The sequence below is a fragment of the Erpetoichthys calabaricus genome, chromosome 4 (genome assembly GCF_900747795.2).
Source record: "Erpetoichthys calabaricus chromosome 4, fErpCal1.3, whole genome shotgun sequence".
In the NCBI taxonomy this organism is placed as follows: Eukaryota; Metazoa; Chordata; class Cladistia; order Polypteriformes; family Polypteridae; genus Erpetoichthys; species Erpetoichthys calabaricus.
Window position 1 is genome coordinate 55,320,290 of NC_041397.2, and position 21,820 is coordinate 55,342,109.

General features: G+C 41.1%; 1 protein-coding gene across 1 annotated transcript in view; it reads left to right on the forward strand.

Moving 5' to 3' along the window:
• The window catches only part of LOC114651325 (transgelin-3-like), a 43,332-nt gene extending 27,425 nt beyond the window's left edge, over positions 1-15,907 (forward strand). The window contains exons 4-5 of the mRNA XM_028801253.2: positions 4,307-4,409; positions 15,358-15,907. Coding sequence (XP_028657086.1) covers positions 4,307-4,409; positions 15,358-15,499 — 245 coding nt within the window. The 3' untranslated portion in view covers positions 15,500-15,907. The remainder of the gene's footprint in view (positions 1-4,306; positions 4,410-15,357) is intronic.
• Positions 15,908-21,820: the final 5,913 nt, after the last annotated feature.

Here is a 21,820-nt window from a genome sequence, read left to right on the forward strand (position 1 = left end):
CAAATCACTTTGAGTAGCCTACTTTCACTTTAATGAGGGGAACTGTCACTATGATACTGTACTGAAAGTAAAGTGGCAATATAAACATACGTAATTGTCGTAAATGTTAAGCTATGTAAATGTTAAGGCAAATTGAGAAGTGAAGAGCTACACGTGAATTATCTATATATATAATTCACTAAGTCCATGGCAAGCAAGATGCACGCAAGACAGCCCCGCCCGCCAACTCACGGGGCGCCCACCAACAATTCACTAAGCAGCCGACCATGGCGCGAGAGCGAAAGCATTTGCGAAGAATGTTTTCATTAATCAAGAACGAAAGTCAGAGGTTTGAAGAAGATCACATACCATACACGACGCGGCGTTATTCCCATGACCCGCCATGCAGCCAACTGGGTAACCAAAGTCTTTGGGTTGCGGGGGGAGTATGATTGCAAAGCTGAAACTCAAAGGAATTGACGGAAGGGCACCACCAGGTGTGGAGCTTTTGCCTTAATTTGACTCAACATGGGAAACCTCACCCAGCCCGAACGTGGCTCGCAGGTGCATGTGAACTGTAGCACAGACGAAAGCAATTCAGGTGAGGAGTTGGGGGCGGGCACATGAGCAGGCAGTGCGTACTGAACAATGACTAAGAAATCGGCAGACTAGAATGGCGGAGGGGGCGGAATGGGCGTCAGACGATCAAACTTGCCTATCTAGAAGATGTAAATGTCCTAACAAGGTTTCCGTAGGTGAACCTGTGAAAGGATCGTTACCGGTTGTGCCAACCCGTCGTTAGACGGTTAGGACCCGAAACCTCCCATCAATACATAATTATGCGGTGTATGCTACGCCGCGGGTTGGCGGTCCCTAAACAGAAGTGTAATGCCTTTCTGTTAAAGCAGTACATTTTCTGAAGAGAGAAGGTAGAGATAATGGCTTTCATCTACAGTACTGAAAAACTGAGGCAATGCCCACTCCCTACCAGCCATCAATCACCTCGTTCTACAAGTGACCTCTGCGGATTTGAATGGATTTGTCCTTGAGGACACCCAGCAGTGCAGTGTTAATTTCTTTGACAGATTTGCTTACGAAATCGTTGATTTACCAATTTCCAACAATATGGTAGCTTTCCGAAAGAGCATCCCAATATGGTGATGTTTAGATTTTTTCTGGTTTAATGTTGCAAGAAGCAGAGACCATTTTTAAAATGGAAAAGATGGTAGGGAAGTCGAAAGGAGTTAGAATCAACAAAACAGCGACATGCATAGACCATTAAAAAGAAACCAAGTCTGAACTTTAAGGCCTCAAATTTTACATTAATGCAAGAAAAATTATCATTTTTGCTTGTCAGTCTTTTATTTATTGCATTTATTATCAGATGATTGTCTGAGGCACAGATTCCTCTTAAATTCAATGGCTACCATGCAGCATAAAGTAGTAGCTTTAGAGAAATTAGGTGAATTTGGCAATCATCTGAACAGGCAGGGGCGGCATGGTGCTGCTTCACAGTGGGCTCATTTATACTTCACGCTCAGAACGAGTACGCGCCCACATCATGGCTACCACACGTTCTAGCGTTCATTTGATGCGTCCTCTGAGCAGGTCCTCAGAAATTAATGCAACGTGTGCGCAAGTTGCAGTACCAGCAAAAAGTCGGGGGATTGGGGCGCAGTGTGCTGAAAGTTGGAATGTGACGTCAGAGTCTCTGTTTACTATCTACATGTGACAGAGAGCCGCTTTGAGGATCCTACGTGATCAAAGTGCGCGCTTCGATGTTTGATAAATGGTTCGATGTGGTGAAGCAAAATGCCGACATACAGATGCATTCGTGGTGCTTTTATATTCACGCGTTGCATATTCCCGATCGTAATGACACGATATATTTTAAAGTCTCACATACTGTCTTATGTGCCGTCTTTTTTTCTAGGGCTTCCTCCGGTACTGACAGCAGCAGCAAACAGCAATAGATCACCACACAGAACACATTAAATGTATGAAATTCCAACTCTCTGCACATTTAGAATCCTTAGATTTATACTTGATATCACGTTCATGATGAAATGCATTGAAGTATGTATGTTACATTTTACAGATAAATCGGTAATTCCGTTTAAATAATGAATACTGTTAATAATGACGCACATGGGGGTGACACGGTGGCGGAGCATTAGCGCTGCTATCTTGCAGGGAGTCACGTCACTGATATTCCCTGCCTGGAGTTTCCATGTTTTCCTGCTGGGTTTCCACAGTGTGCTCCGGTTTCCTTCCAAAGATATGCAGATTTGGTTACACTAAAATGACGCCAGCGTGTATGTGAGTGCTTGTATTCACCTTGCGATGAGCTGATGCCTCGTCCAGGGATTGTTTCTGCCTCTGAATTTAATGGACGTTCCAGGCAATTCACAATACAGTGAAGCCGAACCTGTTCTCTCCGTGATAATATCTCACACTGCCACCTGGTGGATTCCTCCAGATTTACGTAAAGTACGCACGAAGGTATAAACAGTACAACACTTTGTTAACAGTACAACTACTTGTGTAGCAGGAGCGTCCGCTGCAGCATGCGTCGTGTCGCGTGAAGTATAAATCCGGCCTAAGGAGACCGGGGTTTGCATCCAGGGTCCTCCCTGTGTGGAGTTTACATGTTCTCCCCGTGTCTGTGTGGGTTTCCTCTCACAGTCCAAAGACATTCAGGTTAGGTTGACTGGTAATGCTAAATTGGCCCTAGTGTGTGTTTGTATTCATGTTCACTCTACGATGGACTGGCACCATGTCCAGGGTTTGTTTCTTGCCTTGTGCCCTATACTAGCTGGGATAGGTTCCCACAGACCCCGCAACACATTCAGGACTAAGCGGGTTAGATAATGATTGACTGACTGAACAGGCTATGACATCATAAACAGGTGACAACAAACAAGAAAAATGTAAATAAAAAATACTCGCGTACACATAAGAATCGCTGTAAAAACAAAAATCAGTATTAAGTACATCAATATAGCACTTTATTTGTCCCCAGGGCAAAATTTGTTTTTTTTTTACAGAATCTCAATACATAAATAATTATTAATTTATTATGGCAAACAACAAATACACTCCAGAGTGACTAAAAACAAAAAAAATATAAAGAAGGAAAACCTGACTTGTCTAAGTAGTGTTCTTGACACACTTCTGCTGAATGATTTGTTGTTGTGAACTGTTCCTGATTTCTTTGTATGTTGTACTGATCCTGCTGCAGCATTAGTACTCAAACATATTGTGGCCTGCGGAGGGCACTCTCGCTGCCCAAACCTGACACAGGCAGACGCAGGACACAAGTGCAACACACACACTTTTATTTTTTTCCTTTACCCGTGGGAAATGCCTTCCCCCATTTCCCACCTGCACAGCACAGTCACAAGCACAGTCCAGCACGAAACACTCATCTTTCTCCTTTTCTTCTTTCTCTTTTCCTCCACTCCTCCTGGAAAGCTTCATCTTCTCCCACCTGACTCTGCCTCTCAGAGTAGTGACGGCTGGCCCCTTTTATAGGGCACCCAGAAGTGCTCCAGGTTCTTGCTGACCTTCTTCTGGCAGCACTTCCGGGTGTGGCAGAAGTGCTGCAACCAATTGCTCAGCAGTATCTGCATCTCCCCCTGGCTGTGCCCACGGAGCCCAAAAGGGCTGCACCAAACTCCAACTCCCATGCAGCCCTGTGGGAGTCTGAGGCACCGCTGCAACCCAGGGAGGCTGCTACCTAGCACTTTGGGGGAGGCAATGCTCTGGATATTGTCCCTCCCCTGGTCCTTTCAGCGTAGAGGTGTCCTGGCTGTACGCCACAATATATTGTATATGTTTAGTCGGAGGTTCAGGCTCTAGATGCTAACAGCAAATATTCAAGAACAACATGCTTTTTGTGTTCCGTCATTGTTCAAGTTAAACTCTTCACTGTGCTAGTATGGAATGACAGCAGATAATTCTTAAAATAAAGATAAGTGTAGCCTAGTCTTTTGTAACAGAATCCCGAGAGTGAGAGTGAAAGCCTGTGGCCCGTCTAACTGGGGGCTCTACTCCGTTCAGTACTCTAGTTCAGATTTGGGGGGTTGGTCACTCTGAATTCAGCAAAAATTCTGACTTCTGCCATTTTTTTCCTCATTTCTGTTGATCATCATGTCAAAAAGGCCACCATGATTCAATTTTGTACAACAATAAAATACACAAATCCTGAGGGATGAGTACTTTTTTTAGGTACTAAATGTGATATTTGTTATGTTAAACATACGCGTCTGTGACTGTCCCAAGATTTGTCCCATAGTTCTAATTATGTTCATATTGTATTTAACAGGTAAAGATTTAGCGGCAGTTCAGCGAACACTTATGGCTCTTGGCAGTGAAGCAGTAACTAAAGATGATGGGTATTATCGAGGAGATCGCAGCTGGTTTCACAGGTACAATACTTTTCTTTTGTCCTTGTCTATGCATTTCAATGCAGTGCTGATGACATGGTGGCTCAGGGGGTAGTTATGCTACCTTATTGCCTACTGTCCTGGGTTTGATGTCTATATGGAGTGTAAATGTTTCTCCCATGTCTGTGTGAATTGCATGTTTTGCCCTCATCCCAAAGACATGTACAGTATGTTAGTTTATTTGGTGATTCTTACACACGGCATCTAGGGGTCATAGTTTAATGGCATCAGATGTTAGTTGGATAAATGTTAGCTCCCTGCAAGCCTGAATTTGAAAAAATAAGTTTGAGCTTGTTTTGCTATATTATGTTGACAATAGAGGTGAACAGCAGCACAGCTCAGAGTTTAAAACCTAACCAGTGTGTACCTGGCAACAGGTACTTTACCACAGTTAAACACATGAGGACCAGTTCAGTAAGGAATTGTTTGAGGATCCAAAAAAAAACCCAACAGTTTACTTATATAATCAAATCATATTAAGACCCCCAAAGGCCCCTGGGTGACTTGGCTCCTTAACAGAGAGTTGATCATACTGATATGTAGACAGTTGGTCATTTAATACAGAGCGGTATTTCTCACTCTTGATTACGGCGGGAGACTCGATCGTTTCATCCAGTAGTTGGCCCCTTGTTGTCGTGGGCCCCTGGGTATGCACCCACAACACCATGATGGCAGATCTGCCCTGATGACATGGCAAAAACTAGAAACGCTGGAGCAATGTTTACACACACAGCCTCCAAAGAAATCATATACCCTAAGTTCTTGTCAATAAGCCGCGGCTTATCTAAGGAAAAAAGTTGTGAAAATGAAAAAATAGAATATCGGCTTATACATAAGTCCGGCTTATACATCCATCGCGGGGGTTGCGTTCCAGAGCCACCCGCGAAATAAGAATATCCGCGAAGTAGAAACCATATGTTTATATGGTTATTTTTATATTGTCATGCTTGGGTCACAGATTTGCACAGAAACACAGGAGGTTGTAGAGAGGCAGGAACGTTATTCAAACACTGCAAACAAACATTTGTCTCTTTTTCAAAAGTTTAAACTGTGCTCCATGACAAGACAGAGATGACAGTTCCGTCTCACAATTAAAAGAATGCAAACATATCTTCCTCTTCAAAGGAGTGAAGCAAACAAATCAATAGGGCTGTTTGGCTTTTAAGTATACGAAGCACCGCGGCACAAAGCTGTTGAAGGCGGCAGCTCACACCCCCTCCGTCAGGAGCAGACAAAGAGAGAGAGAGGGAGAGTTTGTTTTTCAGTCAAAAATCAATACGTGCCCTTCGAGCTTTTAAGTATGCGAAGCACTGTGCAGCATGTCTTTTCAGGAATCAGCTTTACAAAAGATAGCAACGTGAAGATAATCTTTCAGCATTTTTAGACGAGCGTCTGTATCGTCTAGGTGTGCAAACAGCCCCCCTGCTCAATCCCCATACGTCAGGATCACAGATAGTCAGCGCAAGATTGACAGAAAAGTAAGCAATCTAGCTTCTCAGCCATCTGCCAATAGCGTCCCTTGTATGAAATCAACTGGGCAAACCAACTGAGGAAGCATGTACCAGAAATTAAAAGACCCATTGTCCGCAGAAATCCGCGATATATATTTAAATATGCTTACATATAAAATCACAATTTAAATGACCGCTACGCGCTCGTGTTGACTCGGCGACGCCCAGAGCAGAAAGAACGCGCTCCGGCCGCTCCAACCGCGCCATGCGGGGAGTGAGAGAGACGGCAATATCTCACACTCTCTCCCCCCTTAAAGAAATTAAATGGGCGCGAGTGAGACCACTGACCTCCCTCCCTTCTATTAGTTATAGGTTATAGTACGTTCGGCTTATCCATGAGTCCGGCTTATCTATGATACGATTTTATTTTAAAAATTCGTATGATTTTTGGTCTCCGGCTAATACATGAGTCCGGCTTATAGACAAGAACTTAGGGTACAAAAGTTAATGTATTAATAGACCAATTATACTTCATATATAAATTTGGTTTTCTATATTATCATTTGGACATACTTTTTGTTGACAAATGTATATATACACTACATTAAAATACAACCAAGTAATATTCAAATAAAACAAAATCCATGCAATTTGAACAAACAGTACAAATGTACAAATGTGGGCCAAATAGCTTTATACTGTTAATTCTCCTAATAAATGATAAAGTAAATCATAATAGTCTACTGATAAATTAGCTTAAGTAATGAGGAGAGGAAAGTCCAAATTCAGTATTCTTAAGCATTTATGTATTTGCTGGGCTAACATCTTACTGTTTTTTTCCTCCATCTTCATAATAATAATAACTTGGTGTACTGTATGTAATTGTTGCTCTGTTACTATCGGGGTCAATAAACTGAATTTTGTCTTTTTTTGTAAAGCACAGTGATGGGCTACCTTGTGTATTATATATTCAGGATTTTGCCTAGTTCACCATATCATGACTTTTAAAAGGACAGCATGGTCACACCCCGTCTCTGCCCAACAAGAGCTATCCTGCATATTTTGTGGCCTTTCTCTTTGACTTCTTTGCCTGCTGTTGCTTTGAAGCCTTGTATGAAATGTGCTCCAAAACTCGGCTCTCTGAATGTCAGCGAGGTCACCACATTATGAATGAACTGAATCATCATTAGATTCTGATTGCTTGATTATCTAAATAACCACACCAAGTGCCATTTTTCAGTTTAATGTATATCCTCATTTAACCCCCAAGTGATTGTTTGATTTTTAAGACTTAACTCTTGTCCTGCCTGCCTCACATGTTGGGTGATGCCATGTCTTGTGCACTTCCCAAGACCCATACCAAAGTACCTCTATCTTGCCTCTTGTGTGTTTCTCTCTCATGATTCTGGCCTCTTTTTCCTGTCAGTGAGTCTTCATCCAACTCTAGATCTGGTGTCCTTTGGCCTTAGGGGATCTCAAAGCCGTCTCCCAGGGTCATTTGCAGCCAAGCTACGGAATCATTTCTGGGCTCAGCACTGGCATAAAGGGTCGTTCTTTCACAAACAGTTTGTCTGCTTCATTGGATGTTGTGAAGCTTTCATAGGTTAATTGTTTCTGGCCTTTATTGGCTGGGCATCCAACCTGTGTCCTGAAACAGCTGAATTAGTTCATTTTTGGGTACTAGATAAATAAGCAGTTTCAGGATGCCAAGGAAATGACAATTCTCTGCTTTGTTTTCAGATGGATGGATATGTGAGAAGGCCAAAAGTGAGAACTGTAATGATCAGTTGTTATAGAAATATGCGCCTGAGTTTGCAAAACAGGATTGAGGACTGAAAGGATTAAAATGTAGAATGCATGATTGCCCTTTTTGAATACCGAAAGGGAGTACACTTTTAAGTGCATTATAAATCACAATTTCAAGGGTGACAGACTTTGTCTTAATGCTTATGCTCTTTCATTTCTGCTGCAGGCATGATTATAAGTCCTCCTTCCAGTTAGTTTACTCATAAATAAATGGGTAGATCATTGACATCAGAGATTCTACTTCGAGATTAACTCATTGGATCTACAGTTAGGGTTCTTCCACAAGGTCATCAGTAGGTAGCAGACAAACTGTTTTATGAAAAGAGAGGGGAGTTTAAAGACAAGCTATAGAAAACTGAGTGGAAATTTATGAGCATTTTTATTAGAAGAGGGGAGTGGTACTGGGAACACAGGAAAGTAACACAGGAAAGAAGAAGGAGACCCTAGAAGGCCTAAGGAAGAGAGAGAAAGAGTGGAAACTGTGAGTGTCTGTTTCTTTAACTGATAAGCAGTGATGTGGCCTGTCAGATGGGTGTTGAGGTTTGTGTCAGTTGTCAGAGCTGTTTTACTCACCCAAGATTTACACAGAACTTCCTTTTTTAGTACCGGCTCATGGGAAGGTAGAGCCAATCCTGGCTCCAGTGGGTGTAAGACAAGAACCAGTTCTCCCATACTTTATTTATTTACTTACATTATTGCCATGGCAATGTCATTAGTATGCATTTTGACGTAGTGAAGCTGATGCAATTAAATTATGAACATAATTATTCAATATGATGACTGAAATAATTGTTATTTTCTAATATCTAATAAATAATCAAGCATAAACATTCAGACATATGTAAAATTTTCTTGGAAGGAGACGAGACATGATTGTCTCAGAGACACTTTAACATCCCATGAGACGACAAGAGCTTATGCAAAGAGATTTGGAAAAGTCCTGCGTGGTTATCTCAGACACCTTTCTTGTAGAGAGAAAGAAACATTATTCACTCACGGGCAGTTATATGTTGCGTTGTCATGATGTAATTCCAAACATGGTCCTCACAGGTGGTGCAGTGGTAGTGCTGCTGCTTTGCAGTAAGGAGATTGTGGGTTCGCTTCCCGGGTCCTCCCTGTGTGGAGAGTACTTTGAGTAATGAGAAAAGTGCTATTTAAATGTAAAGAATTAAACATGGAATCAAAATTCAATGTGATATTGATGAAAAGATAAAAGTGAAAAGAGATCGAATATATGGACGTAGGTGATATGACAGAAGTGTGCCACGTGAAATGCAGATCATACGGCACGGCAGCAGCAGCAAGCCAGTAGCTGATCGAGCAAAGAGGAGGTAAAAAAAACTGTTTTCCATTGTATCACCGTTTAAGAGCATTTGCGTCTCCTTCACTACGCAAGCAGCAGAGACGTGAAGTGGTTGCCGCATACTGAAGGTGGGGGTAGGGGGGTGGGTGAGTGAAGCAAGCAGAGGGCGAAGCCCCCTAGTTGTTAAATAAATGCATCTCGCAGCTTGTAATTACATCAAATCTGTTAGTCCTTAGTCTTGGTAAAGCCATATTAGTAGGAGATTGTTTAGAAGTTGTCTGCTCTATGACAAACATCAGATAAACACTTCAAAGGCTTTACATTTCAGTCGGAAGGAGTACTCCACAACACTTCCTCTATCCGTTTCTTGTCCTTGGCAGAGATATTAACATACAGTACCACACATTGACGGAGAAGGCCAAAACAGTAACAGACCCATACAGTACTGTGAACTGCCTTTAGGCCAGCAATAATTTACACATTCTATTCAGAGGGAATCTCAAACTTGTTGACTGCTTACCTCAAAGATGTCAGATTGCAAGACTGGGAATCACAGGAGTTGACAAATGACATGACCTTACTGTGCAACATCTTTCAGAAAAGTGTCACATTTCCAAAGTCAATAACTTTCTATGCATTCTACTTCCAGGTGAGCACTCAGTGGTTGTCAGTTCTCACGTTCACACAATCTCAGCCCATTCAACTTAAGAGTTGCAGGCCAGTCTTGACTGATTTACTGAGGGTGGAGAACTGCACGACTGGTGGTCACAAGAGTGTGTCACAACTGCCCATTATGTAAATGAGGTATATGAGTAAAAATCAATGGAAAAGTCATATAATGTGACATGGCCTTAAGATACCATTTTTATTTTTAAAAAAATGCTCAGGTGACAGGTCTGTGTTCATTGAGCCAACACGTAATGTCTCTACAACGGGGGTTAGAGTGGCCATCTTAAAACAGTTTGGAACTTTTGCTTGGTTTACTAAGAGCAAGCTGACTGTCACAGGATTTACGTTTCCCTATTAAAACAAGGTTGGGCCTGATGCCTTCCTGTGGTTCTGTCTGAATGAGAAGCAACTGTGATGATGGTTCATGCACCAAACCTGCAGTAGAATTTCTTTCCTTTGCATAGAAGTGAGGGCTCATCATCAGATACCTTATGTTTCACTTGTGACGGTGTGAGTCGGCTCCTTGCTCCCTCTTCTATAATGTGAGCCTCTTGAACGTAACATCGGCAATAGTCATGACTGGGATGAGCATGGCAGATGAGGGCAAAACCACCAAGCAAGGGGATGGAGAAAAGTGTAAGTGCTTTTATTAAAATAAATCCACAAAACACTTGTCCCAAAGTGCAGTGCTCAAAACTGTCAATAAAGAATAATCCATAAAATTAAATGTACTGTGAAGGTTAAAATCAATAAATAGAGAAATCTGTTAAAAACAAGGTTAAAACAACCCACTGCAGGAAACTCATTTTAAAATCCATAAGCCCTGGTGCATTCCCTTAAAACTTACACCTCTACAGCTTATCCTATTTGGACCTCGCAGTCTGGAAAGAAGTCGACCAGCAGGTGCAGATTTCCATCTCATCTGGCCCATGTCCCCCACCACCAATCCCACAGTGTCCTCAGGGAACCCAGAGCCCTGCTCCACCCGAACCGCTGCCAATCCAGGCTCCACCCAGCGCAGGGGCTCTCTACTCCCACCGCAACCGTCTCAAAGGCTCCTTCAGGTGAGAGCACCTCCAGAGCATAATGGTCGCTCCTGCTCCCAAAGATGCTCAATAGGAGCGAACTACAGCCCCCTCCTCAGCGATGGCCACTCACTCCTCCTTGGGGCTCTACCCCTGTCCACCTGCTTCCATTCTGTTCACCAGCTTGTTTCCTCTTTCTTTCTTCTGCCTGCTTCTCCTGTCCTTTAACCTCCACTCTAACCGTCTGTTTCTTTTTTTTCGTCCCACCCTTTTTAGACTGGGGAGCTGTTTCGGGGCGATCGTGTGATTGCCAGTCAGGGCTGACAAGGCAATCAGACTACCGGCACGTGCCCCAAAGGCAATTCATGGCTGGCTGGACACCTCACACCAACCTGGAGATGGGGCGTCTTCACAGTAGACCGCTTGCACCTGCTCCCACTCCCCAACATAAGCGAGTTCATTATTTATTAAAACGGTTTTTCTGAGCTACGGACCCACTATATACCACATCACTTTGTAGTCAATAATCATCTTACAGATAAATCTGAGAACAATACACAAATTAAAGCATCTCTGCAATGATGAAGAACTGTACTATGGCCCTCGACAACTGGTGCTGAGCTGACTGCAATTCTGCTAAAGTCTCCCATTCAACAGAATGCACTGGCAGCACTAGGGATTAATTCATCTCCATTTAAACAAGAACAGGGATCTGAAATATCTCTGCAGGTGCACTTGAACAGTTGATTCACTTTTTAATGTTTATTAGTTGACTACTCAGTTGCCATAATGTTCATTAAGAACAATGCATTACACACCAGTTTGCTACAACATTAAAACCACTCAGAGGTGAAGTGAAGAACATTCATTATCTCATTAAAATGTCACCTGTCAAGGGATGGGATAAATAAGGCAGTTAGTCCTTGAAAGAAATGTGATGAAAGCAGGGAAAATGGACAAGCATAAGGATCTGAGTAACTCTGGCAAGGCCCAAATTGTAATGGCTAGATGACAGGGTCAGAGCATCTCCAAAATGGCAGGTCTTGTAAGGTGTTCCTGATATGCAGTGGTTAATACCTACCAAAAGTGACCCAAGGAAGGACAACCGGTGTACCAGCAGCAGGGTCATGGGTGCCAAAGGCTCATTGATGTGCATAGTGAGTGAAGGCAAGTCCTTCTGGTCTAATCCCACAGAAGAGCTACTGTAGCACAAACTTAATGCTGGCCAGGAGAGAAAGGTGTGAGAACACAGTGCATTGGAGCTTGCTAAGTAGCCACAGATCAGTCAGAGTGCCCATTCCTAACCCCTCTTCACTGCTGAAAGCACATACAGTGGGTACGTTAGAACTGTACGATGGAGCAATGGAAGAAGGTGGCCTGGACTGATGAATTACGTTTTCTTTTAGATCATGTGGACAGTTGGGTGCGTTTGCATCATTTACCTGGGGAAGTCATGGCAGCAGGATACACAAAGGGAATACGGCAGCGCAGTGCTCTGGGCAGTGTTCTGCTTGGGTCCTGGCATTCATGTGGATGTTACTTAGATATGTACCACCTAACAAATGATCGTTGCAGATCATGTTCAGCCCTTCTTGGCAATGATATTCCCTGATGGTAGTGACCACTTTCAGCAGAATAATGTGCCCTTTCACACTGCAAAAATTGTTCAGGAATCATTTGATGAACATGACAAAGAGCTTAGGGTGTTGACTTGACCTCCAAATTCCCAAGATCTCAATCCGATCAAGCATCTGTGAGATGTGATGGAAAAACAAGTTCAATACATGATCTCAACTGACAGAACTTAAAGGATCTGCTGTGAATATTTTGGTGTTAAAACACCACAGGACACCTTCAGAGGTCTTGTCGAGTCCATGCCTTGACAGATCAGAGGTGTTTTGGCAGCCTACACAATATCAGGCAGGAGGCTTAATGTTGTGGATGATTTGATTGGTGTATATAGCTTTTTAATTATTTGTGAAGCTATGAAGCAGAATTTAGTTCTCAATTGACAGATCTTAGACACAGTTAATTTCAGTGCTGAAAAGTACTCTTAATATAATTTCAATGTGGATGTTTCTATAGTAGAATAGTTTTATATTCCAGCCCTCCTTAACTTATACAGTATTTAATTTATGGAAGTCCTTTCGTATTTAGGGATTTATGAGATCTTTATATAGGCATTGTGGTTTCACTCTTAGATTGTCTATATCAGAGGTCCCCAACCCCCAGTCTGCGGCCCACTACCGGGCCACAGCCGTCTGACAGCCAGGCCGCGAGAGAACTGCCGGCAACGGATACTCACTCAGACTTTTCAGAATGCTTGGCGAGCGGGGCTTTGCGCAGAGAGAGGAGAGAGACCGAGATGAGAGAGTATTACAATAAAGTATTTTTATGGTCCCGACAGTTTCCCCATATGACACGAGTCTATAGAAATCTCATTACTACGAAGTCCATTCAGCAGATGCTTTCATTACAACGAAGTGACCTTGAAATGCTTGAATGAATCATCCACAGAGCAGTTAGATCTGTGGTCGCAGCTCAGATGTGCACGTTTGCACAATGATCCCCAAACAGAAACATTGTAAAAAAAAAATCTCTTTCTTCGAACTTTCCTCGTACTGTTTTTTTTTTTTTTTTTGCTGTTTTTGTTTTCTGTGGTTTTCAGTGATACCTTTTGCTTATTGCTTGTCAACATTTGAAAAACATCCATTGGAATTTAACTCATTGTCACCCTCCTATAGAAACGGCAGAGACAAAAAAACGATAACATTGTTAAAGTTTGTGATGTGCAATCTGTTGGAATGACAAATGCAATGCCTATGTCTTTGTTATATGCAAAAAATGAAGAAAAATCTTGGGTTGCAAATGTGTGCGAACTGCTTAATAACTTGATAATAATAGAAATGTAATGCAAATTGTATATAAAACTGCCTTACAAACCCACCCTGAATCCTCAACCCCCAAACCCAACCACCCATTACCCCCCCAAAACCAGTCCCTGGAAAAATTTGCTTCTAGTAAAGTGGTCCTTGCTGTTGAACAGGTTGGGGACCACTGGTCTATATCTTAAAATACTTAATTCCTTCAATGCATCATGTTTTTCTACTCACAAATCAGAAAGTTTGTTAAAAATAATCTGCCAAACTTTCCTAACCTTCTATCAACATCTGTGCTTTGAAATTATTTTACCTACTAATGATAACATTGCCAGTATTTCTATATTTTATTAGTTAATGTTATGGTGGACACCTCTGAAATATTGTAGGCAACACTGGGAAAAGGACTTCTTTATTATTATCTCAGGGGATGAAACTCAATTAATTATATTATAAACTCTACGTCAACTCTACATCAGTCTGTGAAAAACATTTAGTAATTTATCTAAAGATTATGCATCATTTAAATCTTTCTAGACTAAAATTATCTAAAGTAGGTCAGGGACAAGACCCCAGTTGTGAATGATGGCATTGAGTTCCAGCCTCACCAGGTCATGTGCTCTGGGACTCTTCTAAATTATTTGGGAGAAGATGTGTTCTTACCCATCAGAAAGTATCAGATTTACAATCATCTAACAGCATTGTTCAGAGTCACATCAGATGGGCCTAGAAGAGATAGTGATAACTCAATAAACAGTTATCTTCTAAATTACATTATTAGATCATTAGCTGCTTTTGTTTAACTGAAAGAATCCTAATGCATTCTCCATACCTCAATAGGAAAGTAACATCTTATATTATCTAACGTTACAAAAAAAACTTACGATGTCAAATTATATACCGTATATACTCGCGGATAAGTCAGGATTTGATTTTACCAGATAATTTCCGGTATTTTATAAGGTTAGTCATATAAGTCGAATGCAGAAAACTCACACTATTGATTCCAAGAGATTATGATACTCTGATGCCTACCTGAGAGAGTCACCACGGAGCACACTGCCTTTTTTTTCTACGTATTGTGCCTATGTGACCACACAGTAATGCCCGAACTATTCCAAAGCAGTGTTTGCACTGATTTGTGTTTTTTGTATCTCACACCCTCATACACCTTTATTGTAAGAGCATCTCTAATCTACGATGGAGCGTTCGATCAGAAGAAAATATGAAGCTGGTTTTACATTAAACGTCATTGAAGCTGCAAAAAAAATTGGTAACTGCACTGCTGCAACAAAATTTGATGTGTCTGAGAAACTGATGTGAGATTGGAGGAGGCAAGAAAATGTAAAAAAAAAATTAAGGGTTGCATTTTTGAACAGGCGTATAAGTCAGGGTCTGATTTTATTATCGATTTTTCGAGTTTCAAGACCCGACTTATACGTGTGTATATATGGTACATTTTGTTTGCATATTATTTTTGCTGAATTTGGCAAGAATTTATTAATGTTATTGTAAAATAAGCCTGCCAGGCGTTTTAATTGATATGCAGTATTGTGTTATAATGAGCCTTTTTGTCAAACAGGGTGGGGTTTTTTTGAGTTAGTGTATTTTCATTCTGTCTTTGAAATTTTGGTTGTATTTTTGATTGGACTGTGGTTTATGCATTTTAATATAAGCTTTATTACAATTTATGTCTGATTGTTTGCTTATAACTTAAAATAAAAAAGTAATAGGAAAAATTAATAAAAATGTAACAATAAAAAAGAAATGTAGCAAAATTGATTTTCTTCCCTGCAGGAAAGCACAAGGAAATAGAAGGGAATTTTCTGAAGAACAACTCCGGCAAGGCCAGAGCTTGATTAGTCTCCAGATGGGCAGTAATCGAGGAGCTTCCCAGTCTGGAATGACAGGATATGGGATGCCCCGTCAGATCATGTGATGTACTTTACCAAAACTGGGAGATTTGCTGCATGATCCAGGATGTCTGTTTACACCTACCACCTTAAAAATGGCCAGACTGCCTTTGGATACAAGTTGTTTATTCCCTCAGTAATTGGAGACAGCAGATTGCAGTATGAATTCAAGAAAAATACAATAAAGCTTTAATATTTTAAATGAAGGACTTTAGTAGTAAGGTGAAGGACTTGAAAGAGTTATGTAAACTGTAGAGGATAACACTACATACTGACATGTGAATTTGTGTCTTTTATGTATCTTATTTTGCTTAGACTTATTTAAGGTTGTGCTCACTTGTTTTACCCAAGTACAGAAACCTTGTTAATGGAAGTGTATCTTTCTGTGTATTTAAAAGTTGTATTTTAAATAAATGTGTTTTCTGATCTAGAAATTAGTATGTGTATTGTGTTTTTGGTCAAATGCTTAGAATGTAAAATATTTGAGTCATTAGAATTGACACTCAAAGGTAAACATACAGTTAGCTCCATAAATATTTGGACAGAGACAACTTTTTTCTAATTTTGGTTCTGTACATTACCACAATGAATTTTAAATGAAACAATTCAGATGCAGTTGAAGTGCAGACTTTCAGCTTTAATTCAGTGGGGTGAACAAAATGATCGCATAAAAATGTGAGGCAACTAAAGCATTTTTTTAGCACAATCCCTTCATTTCAGGGGCTCAAAAGTAATTGGACAAATTAAATAACTGGAAATAAAATGTTCATTTCTAATACTTGGTTGAAACCCCTTTGCTGGCAATGACAGCCTGAAGTCCTGACCTCATGGACATCACCAGATGTTGGGTTTCCTCCTTTTTAATGCTCTGCCAGGCCTTTACTGCAGCGGCTTTCAGTTGCTGTTTGTTTGTGGGCCTTTCTGTCTGAAGTTTAGTCTTCAACAAGTGAAATGCATGCTCAATTGGGTTAAGATCAGGTGACTGACTTGGCCATTCAAGAATTTTCCGCTTCTTTGCTTTAATAAACTCCTGGGTTGCTTTGGCTGTATGTTTTGGGTCATTGTCCATCTGTATCATGAAACGCCGCCCAATCAATTTGACTGCATTTAGCTGGATTTGAGCAGACAGTATGTTTCTGAACACCTCAGAATTCATTCGGCTGCTTCTGTCCTGTGTCACATCATCAATAAACACTAGTGTCCCAGTGCCACTGGCAGCCATGCACGCCCAAGCCATCACACTGCCTCCACCGTGTTTTACAGATGATGTGGTATGCTTTGGATAATGAGCTGTTCCACGCCTTCTCCATACTTTTTTCTTGCCATCATTCTGGTAGAGGTTGATCTTGGTTTCATCTGTCCAAAGAATGTTCTTCCAGAACTGTACTGGCTTTTTTAGATGTTCTTTAGCAAAGTCCAATCTAGCCTTTCTATTCTTGAGGCTTATGAGTGGCTTGCACCTTGCAGTGCACCCTCTGTATTTACTTTCATGCAGTCTTCTCTTTATGGTAGACTTGGATATCAATATGCCTAACCCCTGGAGAGTGTTGTTCACTTGGTTGGCTGCTGTGAAGGAGTTTCTCTTCACCATGGAAATGATTCTGCGATCATCCACCACTGTTGTCTTCCGTGGACGTCCAGGTCTTTTTGCGTTGCTGAGTTCACCAGTGCTTGCTTTCTTTCTCAGGATGTACCAAACTGTAGATTTTGCCACTCGTAATATTGTAGCAATTTCTCAGATGGGTTTTTTCTGTTTTCGCAGCTTAAGGATGGCTTCTTTCACCTGCATGGAGAGCTCCTTTGACCGCATGTTGTCTGTTCACAGCAAAATCTTCCACATGCAAGCACCACACCTCAAATCAACTCCAGGCCTTTTATCTGCTTAATTGATAATGACATAGCGACGGACTTGCCTACACCTGCCCATGAAATAGCCTTTGAGTCAATTGTCCAATTACTTCTGAGCCCCTGAAATGAAGGGATTGTGTTAAAAAAATGCTTTAGTTGCCTCACATTTTTATGCAATCGTTTTGTTCACCCCACTGAATTAAAGCTGAAAGTCTGCACTTCAACTGCATCCTTGTGGTAATGTACAGAACCAAAATTAGAAAAAAGTTGTCTCTGTCCAAATATTTATGGACCTAACTGTAAATATATTTTAGTGGGAAGCTCTCCTGATTTGCAACTCCAGGTGAATGGGCTCAAATAATTGACAGGTAAGTGTGTGTGTGGTCTTTCCATGTCTAAATGGGCTTTGTCACTATGCTATTTAGTCTTCTTCCTGCATTCTAAAGACGTTCATCTTATGTTGAGTGTATATTCTAAATAAGCCCACTGTAAGTGATTGTGTGTGTGTGGATGAGTCCAACCAGACAGGGAAGGCTCCAGCCACTATAACCTTGAGCTGGATTGAATTGTATTAACATCAGCATTGCATGCACCAGACAGCGTTTGGCTTTCTCTATGAAAATTACCTAATTGTACTTGCGCAAGAACCTGCTTCTGTGTTGGTACTGTTCTGAAGAGACATGCAAAGAAGAATTTCATTGTATTGTGCACGTTATATACACATCACATAAACCAAAACATTTGGTCCTCACTGCGTGGAGTTTGCATGTTCTCCCCGTTTCTGCATGGGTTTCCTCCGGGCGCTCCGGTTTCCTCCCACAGTCCAAAGATATGCAGGTTAGGTGGATTGGCGATTCTAAATTGGCCCTAGTGTGTGCTGGGTGTGTGGGTGTGTTTGTGTGTGTCCTGCAGTGGGTTAGCACCCTGCCCGGGATTGGTTCCTGCCTTGTGCCCTGTGTTGGCTGGGATTGGCTCTAGCAGACCCCCGTGACCCTGTGTTTGGATTCAGTGGGTTGGAAAATGGATGGATGGATGGATGGAAACCAGAGCCAGCCCTGGTAAAGTCAGGAGCAGCCCATGGATTGACCCTTGACGATGCTTAGTTTGCCTATTTTCGAGCACAATGACCAATTGAAACATGAATGCTACAGCTTATAAAGATTTCAAACTTAACTGGTCTTTGCTGCAACTGACCACTGGAGGTAAAGCAGACATTTCAAGAACACAGTTTTTTTTCCCCAAGACTTGATTTATGACTTCATGATCTGCCCCAAAATAAACTCTGGCTACCCATGACCACTTTAAAGAAATCAGTAACAGTCTTGACCTATGAAGGTCCATCCATCCAACTCCAGAACCCATATAACAAATTCAGTGAGCTAGAACCTATCAAGATGTGTTAATTGTATTAAACAATGGCTCAGGAAGTGTGCTTGCTTTGGTTATTAGTTTAACTAATCAAACTTAAAGCTAAACCTGATAGTAGTCTACCAAATTCACTGTAAAAGGTCTGGATATCTGTGGTAACATTAATCAACATGGGAAAACAGTGGTTCATGCTACATATTTGCAGATCCGGCATCCTGAGTTGTTTTCTGTGTGGTGTCGGTATGATCTTCATGTGTCTTTAGTTTTCCTTCCATATCCCTAAAGACGTGCTGGTTAAGTGGACTGCTAACTGTGTCTTGTTCAATGTGATCTGGAGTGTGAGTGTGTGCACAAGCGAGCCCTGCTACAGACTGCTGACCTTTCCAGTACTGCCATATGTCCACTGCCGCCAGGATGGGCTCCAGCCCCCCATAACTAGATTAAGTAGGCTTTATTTAGAAAGTTATATTATAGTTCTATTTGATTTCAGAATCAAACATTTGCACTTCAAAGAGTGTACAATTTCAGCACTTTATGTGAGGTTTGAAGATCAGCACTTTATGATGACTTCTCACTACACAGTGTGGGTGTAATGGTGAAAATTAACAGTGGACTATCAGCTCTGTGTAAAATCTGGTAAATTATGTGGAAGGTAGAAAAACTAAGTGAGCCACTGTGGCCTACTCATTACCTTAATATGACCCATCCTTCAAGTACAGTACCTGTGTCAACTGATTTATATAAAGAAACCAGTAATGGCACACTGCAAATACACTTGACTTGAGCATTCCTAGTTTTCAGACTCTTTCTCTGTATGTTTACCAGTCGTTTGCTCAGAGGTTGATGTGCTTGTTGCTTCCTGAGCAGCTCTTCTTATCTCCACCCTAGCGGCCCGCTTCTTCTCTTCTTTTGTCTACATCTTTTCGTATTAAAACTGATTAAGTCAGTGTTTGTGTTGTAATTACTTAGTACGTTTTCTTTAATTTTTCACTTAAACTGGCACTTAAGTCTTCAATCTGCCTCAAGAATGAATTAAGATCTGAAGAGGTAGGGGAAGTGACGGAGAAGGTGGTAGGGATGAGAACGGCCACCCTGCTGGCCGCTGCCAAGAGTTGATTCTAGAATAGAATATAATAAAAATAAAAAGAGGAATAACCTTGGAGGTCAATCATCACCCTGAACGTGGATAGTAGATGTCATGTAGTTTGTATGTATCAAATTTCAGGTCAATAGTTCAAAAGGTTTGTGAGTTACAGGTGATTTAAAATCCTGGTCACACAAATGAACAGCCACAGTAGCATATTATATAAGAAGATATATAACGGAGAAACTCTCTGTGAAGTCCTAATTCTCCTAATCCTAACTATGACAATGAATATCTAGAAAATGGGAGTCTGGGAATCAGATTCTTCAAATGTTGGCTGTTGTGGTCAAATTGATTAGCTTTAGTGTAAGTCTAAATGCACGCATGACAATTTGTTTTTCTCTTCATTTGTGATCAAGCTTTGGTCTGTTGGCACTTCTTGCGTTTGTGGATCCCTTGTTTCCTTGCACTGATGAGGTTCTTATTTTGTTCTGATCAGACGGAGGAGAAGCATGAGGTTGTGGTTAATTTACTGTAAATTAACAGCAACCTCATTAGTGACTTTTGTAAAAATAAACAGCAAAGGAAACTTTTATTGGTTATAGAATCTCAAATATAACACAACCACCACATTCCATATCTGGCTGAACATCTTAGTATTTTTATATATACCGTATATTGCAATGAGGTGATTTCACATAACAAACTTGCCTCTGAAGTGTTCCATGCAAGCTAGAAGTTTTGCATTGTGACATTCATATTTATTTTTCTTTCTTATCTAAGTCTTTTCTATTCACTATCCTGTATGCATGACATTTTGTTCTCCATGTAATTTCTGTTTTCTCCAGCCATACCAGCTGTGCTTCAGAACAGGTCATCCATCTGAAGTTAAGCATGTTTGGGCTTAGCCCAGGTAGATGCCACGCGTTGATGGTGGTTGAAGTGGTTCCCCACTCTCTACATAAGCACATTGAGCACCAAGAAAAGCACTGTAATTAAAAGAAAAAAACAATAAAATCAAAACTACAGCATGAGGAACATGAGTAGTGCATGGTTGTGAAAATGGAAGAAGTCTGTCTCAAACTGTGCTGACCCTAAAATCATTTGCTCAGCATTCTAGATCACTTTTGAGGATAATGTTTGTACTCTAGTGGAGTCACGATTACAACGCATTTATAGTGCTTCATTAAAATATGAAATGACAATCATGTTGCAACATTTTCAAGATAGAAAGATGGTAATGTTATTGTGTATGACAGATGAAATCTTCTTTGTGACGTATGATCTTATGCTCTCTTGGCCAGGCTGCTATATCTGTAATATAAATCTGCGTGTTTGCTTGGTGAGAGGTGAGCACTTTGCTGTTGCGTCCTGTGAACACTTCATTCCCCTTTATTTGACTGACATTGTTCTGCCTTACCGTTGTCTCCTCTGTATGATTGGCCCACAACAGGAGTGCAGTTCCAGTGTGTTAACTCAATGAGTAAAATGAGTGATGTTCATCTGACTGTCTTAAGAGTTCTCCGACTTGGCTCAGAATAAACTCCACTTTGCCTTCATGTCCTCTGTCCCCAGACTTCCTCCTTTCATTTGGTTACATCTATGTAAAAAGCAAATGTATACAATTGTGTGCATTTCAGATCCACGAGAACTGGATTTTTTATTTGATTTTCTGACAAGAGGAATGACGCTAAAAATGGGTGATCTGATCATTAAGTGTTTTTTCAGCCGAGCAATCAGAAATGCAAATTAATGGACACCATAGCAGGATTACATCACAGATCTCACTTGAACATTCCACAGCAAGGATCAACAGGTCCCAATATTTAAAGGTGAAAGTCAGATGGCGAGTACCAGTAAATTGATCACACTCTTAATCCTCTCCTTACTCCGTCATTTCTCTTCTGCAGGTAGTGTCGCTCTCTTCAGGTAGCTCAGGTAATCACAAACTAAAATGGGGAGTGGGGTGGCGGAGGGCATACTTTTGCTGGATTTAATTCCTCCTTGTCATGACTGGGTTGTCCTTGATCTAGGTTTGTACTCGATA